This window comes from Bison bison, unplaced genomic scaffold (assembly GCF_000754665.1).
Source record: "Bison bison bison isolate TAMUID 2011002044 unplaced genomic scaffold, Bison_UMD1.0 scf7180017864537, whole genome shotgun sequence".
In the NCBI taxonomy this organism is placed as follows: domain Eukaryota; kingdom Metazoa; phylum Chordata; class Mammalia; order Artiodactyla; family Bovidae; genus Bison; species Bison bison.
In genome coordinates this window covers 7,014,322-7,023,469 of record NW_011495085.1, presented here as the reverse complement: position 1 = coordinate 7,023,469, position 9,148 = coordinate 7,014,322, and the positions used below count along the sequence as shown (strand labels likewise).

The 9,148-nt window shown below is 39.4% G+C and overlaps 1 protein-coding gene across 1 annotated transcript in view; it reads right to left on the bottom strand.

Annotated features, from left to right (window-relative positions):
• The window catches only part of KIF4A (kinesin family member 4A), a 134,023-nt gene that overhangs the window by 80,287 nt on the left and 44,588 nt on the right, over positions 1 to 9,148 (bottom strand). The window contains 2 exon segments of the mRNA XM_010832130.1: positions 326 to 501; positions 1,133 to 1,249. Coding sequence (XP_010830432.1) covers positions 326 to 501; positions 1,133 to 1,249 — 293 coding nt within the window.

Sequence of the window (9,148 nt, the reverse complement as noted above, 5' to 3'; positions counted from 1 at the left end):
TTTAGTTCAGGCCATAGTGTTTACTTGAGTTATTATAATTCTTTAACCAGTCATATAAGGACCTTTGGGATCTGACTCCTGCACCTCTCTTGCCCCATCTCTCACTGCTCACTTCTTTATCAGTGAAATATCCAGTGCCACCCTCTACTCTTAAATATGACCAAAAAACATGTTCATAGGAGTTACTTTAACATGTCTTCATACTAACAGAATGCTTAACCAACATCTCTAAAGTCCTGGTGGAGAAAAAGCTGAGAAATAGGAGCTCTATCATTCCACTCACATACTTGTAATTTTCCCCATCAAATGTTAAGTCCCTTCTAACCTGTTGCTTCAGATGATTAAGTTCAGCTGTCTGGGGATCAATATTAACAACAGGTTTGTTCTTGATTTTTCTTGCTCTGTCAGCATAACGAAGAGTGTTTAATGTTTCCTCTAGATTGGAGTCAGCAGGACTCACACAGGCTATCATAAGAGTGTGGCTATTACCTCCTAGAGAATCTGAAAAAGAATAATGGAAGGAAGTGAAATCCAACAAGTAGGACGCAAGCAAAGCTGTCCATTGGGTTGGAGACTTCAATCTCAGAGCTGTAAGAAAATAATTCTTAAGTATCTACAAATTTCCTATTACATCAATATAAAAACATCAAGAATTTCTGTTGTGTAAAATGATATAGTTTAGCATGCTATTGCATGTGTCCTCCTTAAGTGAGACTGTGACGCCAGCAGTTAATCAGGTTAAAACAACAGGGGCCTGGGCCAAGTAAGTTAGGAGCCACTGTTAGGATTAAACATTCTTTGGATGCTTCCTCTAGGTAGATTTTAACTCTTTAGGGAATTCTGCTTGTCAGCATTAATAAATACAGTAAGCAAGCTCATTTCCAGATACAAAGTGCTAAGTACAGTTGACACTCTACAGATTTTTTTGGCTCTCAAATCCATATATGAAGACATTTTTCCATTACCTTAGAAGCCTGCTTGCCAACAGGTCTCTCTCCAGTTTATCAATTGGACAGCTCTGTATGTAATAGTCCAAAAATCTGGCTTTTTATTAATATCTGTCCTATCTTTGCATTCTCATCACTATCATTCTACGTTACTCTCTTATTTCTTAGAGGCACTTTGGGCTTACCTTGAAGCAGTCGAGTCAACTTGGAATCTCTGTAGGGCACAAAGCCACACTTTTTGTCATCTCCAAGAGCACTGATTACATTTCCCAAACATAGGAGGCCTCGGTTAATATTAATACCTAATAGTAGGAAAGAAAATTTAAATTGCTTGGTAACATCTAACATATAACTATCCTGAGAAAGAGAAAAGAATAAAGACCCCATAGAATTATTAAGTTAGCAATCTTAAGGAAACCTCTTAATCCTGTTCACTTTTCCGAGTGTCTTTTTTTTCCCCAAACAGAAAGCTCTATATAAAAGAAAAACATTATTTAAAAATCTTTAGTGTTCTTATCAAATATTCTTATGCTCTTTGAGAAACACACCATATATTCCCTAGGTGGTATGGGTAGAAATGGGAATAAACATAATGCTGGTAGAAGCTGGTGATGTCCACTCTGATATTTTAGCTTCTTTCCATCTCTTCCTCTTTCAAACAGTTGGTCTTCCAATTAAGTAAAGTTCAAAGGGCAAAGGTGAAAGCACAATTAAGTCAGTTGGCACTTCTTGCCCTTTTCCAAGGAAACAAAGCAGACAGACAGATAACAGATCACCATGACAACAACCACTTGTATAGTTATTTACTTTTTATACTTTCCTCTTGTTGCTTCAAATAGAGTAAACATTCTTTTCCACTTCTTAAATTCAAAGGTTTACTTTTTAAACATTGTAATAATCTCTGAGGTCCCTTGAAAGCCCTTATGGTTATGTTTATCTTGGAAAGTCTATATAGTATAATGATTACAATCATGGAAAGTCTATATAGTATAATGGTTAAATGCATGGGCAATGGTGGCTAGGTTCTAATCCTGGCTTTCTCACTGACTAGTTATGCAATTTTAGGTAAGTTCTACAGAAGGGGCAAATCTACCCACTTCATAGGTTGTGGTGGGGAGTTAATAAGATACCTTACACAAAACAAAGTTATATGATATATAAATGGCATGATGATTGTTAGTGCTATTCTACTTTATTTATTCAGCCACTGGACTCCCTTATAGGTCTATAAGATCCATATAACAACTATATCTATAAGATCCTTAACTCCAAAATTCCTTTCTGACTGCATCCTACTACCATCCTTCCGTTTCTTTCATGGATGCTGTTCTTCACCCTTATTGTGGCTACAAATTTACTGACACTCTTTTTTTCTCTTTTTCGCTGCACCACATGGCACAAAGGATCTTAGTTCCCCGACCAAGGATCGAACCAGCACCTGCTGAAGTAGAAGCGTGGAGTCTTAACCACTGGACCAGCAGGGAAATACCAACTGACTCTTTCTAATACCCTTGGTAGATCATCTTTCCTGGGCCTTAAACTACCTATTCTGAACCCTGCAGTCATTTCAGTTATACTTTCCCAAGCACTCATTAAACCCACGACCTTCTGCCATTCCCACCATGTCAATTCCGAGGCCTAGGTTAAACCAGCTGTGTGTGTGTGCACGTGCACGTGCGTTTCTCTCTACACTGCAATGCTGAAGAAAGTTACATAATCAAATGGACTGGATTCATCCATTATAAAACATGCTATCTGACCGTGGCTGAACCCTTGGTCAATTGACCATCTTCTCTTCTTCATTCTTCCTTCACCATGGCAGCTATTCTAAACACTCATCATTTCCAAGACTGGAAATCTACCTTCACTCTATTAGTATATGATTTCAACAAATACATTATGGTGATCAATTCTTCACAAGGGCTCCCTGATTTCCCCTCTCCTCACTTCACAGTCTTTCCTTTGCTGTTACAGATTCCTCTGTTCTTCTCCTTGTTTCAGGAGGAAATAACTACCTTTATTTACCCTTTAGCCTTTGCCAGTGTTTCTATTCCCTTAATTTTCCCAGGGACCCTGGATCGTTCAATCTTCCACCTTCCTCTTAGATCTTCAATTTATTTTCCCTTTACAAATTCCTTCTTTTCAGTTTATTTACATGCTCAAATATCCCAATATATAAGGCTGAGTGCCAAAGAATTGATGCCTTCAAACTGTGGTGCTGGAGAAGACTTGAGAGCCTCTTGGACAGCAAGGAGATCAAACCAGTCAATCCTAAAGGACTTCAATTCCTAAAGGAAATCAATGCTGAATACACTGGAAGGACTGATGCTGAAGCTCCAATATTTTGGCCACTTGACGTGAAGAGCCAACTCATTGGAAAAGACCCTCATGCTAGGAAAGATTGAAGGCAAGAGGAGAAGGGGATGACAGAGGATGAGATGGTTGGATGGCATCACTGGCTCGATGGACATGAGTTTGAGCAAACTCCAGGAGAAGGTGAAGGACAAGGAAGCTCGGCATGCTGCAGTCCATGGGGTCACAGAGTCAGACATGACTGAGCAACTGAATGATGATGACGAAGACAAAAAAAGTTCCATCAAGCAAACATCTCTTTCTTTTCCTTCTACTGCCATTTTCCAGGGCCATTTATCCCATCCAGGATGTGAAGGAGATCCTGCTGAGATTAATCAAACCTTACCATTGCCTGTACTAATCCTCATATTAGTTCAGTTCTTTCTCTGCTTATACCTTTTAGCCAAACAGAACATTGTGCCATCTTATTGGCCCATATCCCATCTGGGATGTGAAAGAAAGACTGCTGAGGTGTTTCAAACCTATTAAGCAAAATGTCCATCTATTACTTCACAGGAACAACAACAAAAGCCCAGATAAGCCCTGAGAAGAAATTATGGGTACTGTGATCTAAGCAAGAAGCACAGACTTAAGAATAAAAAGGCTGAATTTTTTATTCAAATGAGAGTTTGGGTTTTGGAATAGAAAGGAGCAAGGGAAATGAATGTCTCTCTGGAAAGAAATCATCACAAAAGAGTATTTGATTTCCTGTTGTTGAGAGAGAAATTATTGACATGGATGGAGAATATATATCATAAAGACTAGGAAGAACATGTCTGAAGAGACTTAAAAGTTCTGATCAAGGATGGCTATGGAGAAAAATGCCTGGATAAAGTTGTAAGACCAAAAGTTCCTCTTCTCTCTAAAAGACTGAGAATGTATCAAGCGAGAAAAGGATCAAGAATACTACTCAATAGCTTCAGGTGTTCGTTCACTAGGGCAACAAATAAATAACTGAGATTTTAACTTTAAAAGGGGACTAGAACTTCACAAGTATAATGAACACGTTATAATAGATTTTACAACTAGATTAAAAGGGTATATTTGTCACAGGAGAGAAAAACAAGGTAGGAGAGAAAGGAGGCAGCTCTATATGAAGCAGCTCTCAACTAGGGACAATTTTGCTTCTGTAGGACTTTTGACATCTGACAAAATGTGGTCCACTGGAGAAGGCAATGGCAAACCACTTCAGTATTCTTGCCTTGAGAACCCCATGGACACTATGAAAAGGCAAAATATAGGACACTGAAAGATAACTTCCCAGGTCGACAGGTGCCCAATATGCTACTGGAGATCAGTGGAGAAATAACTCCAGAAAGAATGAAGGGATGGAGCCAAAGCAAAAACAACACCCAGCTGTGGATGTTACTGGTGATGGAAGTAAAGCCCAATGCTGCAAAGAGCAATATTGCATAGGAACCTGGAATGTTAGGTCCATGAATCAAGGCAAATCAGAAGTGGTCAAACAGGAGATGGCAAGAGTGAACATCGACATTTTAGGAATCCATGAACTACAATGGACTGGAATGGGTGCATTTGACTCAGATGACCATTATATCTACTACTGTGGGCAAGAATCCCTTAGAAGAAATGGAGTAGCCCTCATAGTTAACAAAAGAGTCCGAAATGCAGCAGTTGGGTGCAATCTCAAAAACAACAGAATGATCTCTGTTCGTTTCCAAGGCAAACCACTCAATATCACAGCAATCCAAGTCTATGCCCCAATGAGTAATGCTGAAGAAGCTAAAGTTGAACAGTTCTATGAAGATCTACAAGATCTTCTAGAACTAACAAAAAAGATGTCCTTTTCATTATAGGGGACTGGAATGCAAAAGTAGGAAGTCAAGAGATAACTGGAGTAACAGGCAAAATTGGCCTTGGAGTACAAAATGAAGCAGGGCAAAGGCTAACAGAATTTTGCCAAGAGAATGCACTGTTCATAGCAAACACCCTCTTCCAACAACACAAGAAAAGACTCTACACATGGACATCACCAGATGATCAATACTGAAATCAGATTGTAGCCAAAGATGGAGAAGCTCTATACACTTAGCAAAAACATGACAGGGAGCTGACTGTGGCTCAGATCATGAACTCCCTATTGCCAAATTCAGACTTAAATTGAAGAAAGAGAGAAAACCACTAGACCATTCAGGTATGACCTAAATCAAATCAGCAGTGGTCACAGGACTGGAAAAGGTCAGTTTTCATCCCAATCCCAAAGAAAGGCAATGCCAAAGAATGTTCAAACTACTGCACAATTGCACTCATCTCACATGCTAGCAAAGCAATGCTCAAAATTCTCCAAGCCAGGCTTCAGGAGAATGTGAACCATGAACTTCCAGATGTTCAAGCTGGATTTAGAAAAGGCAGAGGAACCAGAGATCAGATTGCCAACATCTGTTGAGTCATAGAGAAAGCAAGAGAGTTCCAGAAAAACATCTACTTCTGCTTTAATGACTATGCCAAAGTCTTTGACTGTGTGAATCACAACAAACTATGGAAAATTCTTAAAGAGACAGGAATACCAGACCACCTGACCTGCCTCCTGAGGAATTTGTATGCAGGTCAAGAAGCAACAATTAGAACTGGACATGGAACAACAAACTGGTTCCAAATCGGGAAAGGAGCACGTCAAGGCTGTATATTGTCACCCTGCTTATTTAACTTATATGCTGAGTACATCATGCGAAATCCTGGGCTGGATGAAGCACAAGCTGGAGTCAAGATTGCTGGGAGAAATACCAATAACCTCAGATATGCAGATGACACCACTCTTATGGCAGAAATCGAAGAGGAACTAAAGTGCTTCCTGATGAAAGTGAAAGAAGAGAGTGAAAAAGTTGGCTTAAAACTCAACATTCAGAAAACTAAGATCATGGCATCCGGTCCCATCACTTCATGGCAAATAGATGGGGAAACAGTGGCTGACTATTTTCTTGGTCTCCAAAATCACTGCAGGTGGTTACTGCAAACATGAAATTAAAGGATGCTTGCTCCATGGAAGAAAAGCTATGACTAACCTGGACAGCATATAAAAAAGCAGAGCTTTGCTGACAAAGGTCCGTCTAGTCAAAGCTATGGTTTTTCCAGTAGTCATGTATACACATGAGAGTTGAACTATAAAGAAAGCTGAGCACCAAGGAATTGATGCTTTTGAACTGTGGTATTGGAGAAGACACTTGAGAGTCCCTTGGACTGCAAGGAGATCAAACCAGTCATGCCTAAAGGTAATCAGGCCTGAGTGTTCATTGGAAAGACTGATGCTGAAGCTGAAACTCCAATACTTTGGCTACCTGATGCGAAGAACTGACTCATTGGAAGAGATCTTGATGCTAGGAAAGACTGAAGGCAGGAGGAGAAGATGAGATGGTTGGATGGCATCATCAACTTGATGGAAATAAGTTTGTGCATGTTCCAGGAGTTGGTGATGGACAGGGATGCCTGCGTGCTGCAGTCCATGGTGTCACAGACAGTAGGACATGACCGAGTGACTGGACTGAACTGAACTGAGGACATTTGGTGATATCTGGAGACATTTTGGTTGTCACAGCTTGCGAGGTCAGGGGAAGTACTACTGGCATCTTGTGAGTCGAGGGCAAGGATGCCACTAAACTTTCTACAATGCCCTGGACAGTCCCTGCCTCTCAATATTATTGACCCAAAATGTCAATAGTGCAACAGCTGAGACACCCTGCTCTGTATGAGAAGAAAACATGTATAAGCCTAAGGCAGGTAGCACAGTTGAGAAGATTAGGGGGGAAAAAATAAGTAATATGATAGTATAGATACACTCTGCATACTCAGAGAGAAAGGGAATGATCTGTTATGGCAATTGGTCACAAGACTTACAGGAGTAACTACTGAGAGGTGATAGGGTGAAAAGGAACTTAATTGGGAGACAGAATCTTAGTTCAAACTCTGCCTCTTGTACTTATCAATGTGTATGACCTTGGACAAGTCACTAAAACTTTCCTTTTATCCATAAAACAGGTGTATTACATACCTTACTTACCTCATGAGGCTATGATAAAAATCAAATGTGATCTATTAAGTGCTATCCACATGTAAGTTATTATTAATAGGATAGAGAAACTTAGATAATGTAGTTATTTGCTAAGTTACATGACACTGAAAGCAGAGCACCCAATACAGTTCTTATCTATTCTCATGACAATTTCCTCAGCAAAAGGATACTGCAAGAAGGAAATGGCTGTTTTGGCCTTCAAGTCGACACACATGGAAGAACTGACAGTGTAAGTGAAATGATGAGAATCTGGTTATAGGGGACCGAGGTGCAGGGTCAAATATCAGTACGCTAGATGTTAAGAAAACAGATTTTCCCCTAAATCTCAGAGGAAAAAATAGTTATGCTTCTGGTACCAAAGTCTAAAGGGGGAAAAGTATGAAAGGCTTTCAAAAAATAAAATTGTAATTATTTAGACACACATTATTCCAATAAAAATTGATATAGCTTAACAGGAATCAATGTAACAAAACCACATACAAAAAGAACACAGAGAACATTAGACGAAGTTCTGTTCAAACATAGAAGACTGACCATCAGCATTTCTTTCCCCACTAAGATACCATTAAAAGGAATTTAGAAAGTAATAACCAGTAAGATCACAGAGCACAGGAGAGGAAATACCAACAGGCAAGACAAGAGATTTCAATGTTTTTAGAGTACAGGTGGAGAGCAATAACTGAATCAGCAAGATGGAGGAGCCTCAATCTAAAGTGCCTGCAAAGGGACAATAATGATGATGACAGTGATAATAACAGCTAAGTTTATATAGTGTTTACTAAAAGCCAGATACTGTTCTAGGAACTTTATACATATTACCTCACTTAACCCTCACAGTGGTCCCATAAAGTGTGCATAAAGCATGATTATCCTTGTGTCAACAGATATAAGAACTGAGGCACAAAGAGGTTAGGTAACTTGCCTAAGGTCACATAGCTAGTAAGTGGCAGAGTCAGGATTCAAATGAAGCAGTTGGGCTCCAAAGTCCATGATCCTAACCTCTATGCTCTAAGGAAATGAGCTCATTTGCTCTCTTAGAGGCACCAGGTACCTTGGAAAGACGAGAGACTTGAGGCTGAAAAGCTGGGGTTGGTAGAAACTATATTTAAAGAAATCTTAAACTCTCAAGTCTTCCCTCCAGAGCCATGTGACTACTGTATCCCCCATTCTCAATCATTCCTAGTCTACTTAATGGGGTAGCCTTTCCAAAACCCGCCCATTAAATGTTGGTATTCTCTTTGGACTGTCTTAAGGTTTTTGCTTACTATATACATTCTTCCTGGGTTATCTCATCCTTGCCTAGAGTTCCAATAAATACTGTATTAATGACTCCCTCAAATCTGCATCTCCAAACCAGACCTCTTTCCTATTGTCCAAAGCTATATTTTATCTGTCAACTGAATAACCTCCAGTGGGCTGTGCACAGATGACATTGCATAACACAGACTTGAACAACACAGAATTCATCTTTCAGTGCAAATCTATTTCACTTTCAGCACTGTTCCTTTTCATTGTCTCACCATCTAATCAGTCACCCAACAAACAGCAAATCTGAGATATTCTGGACTCTCCCACTTTTCTCACCTCATACATTCGAGTCCTTTTCATCATTTGGTGACTATGTTAAATATTCTAGGCACTGTGCTAGGCTTTAGAGATACAAAGATGAATAAGTCACAATCCCTACTTTCAAAGAGTTAAAAATATAAAGGGAGAGAGACACACCAACAAAAAACAATTGCAAATATAATATTAAGGGAAAAAATAAAGATAGTACAAATGAGTTTTCATAGGAGGGACTTGGAATTGAAAATTTGAGCTG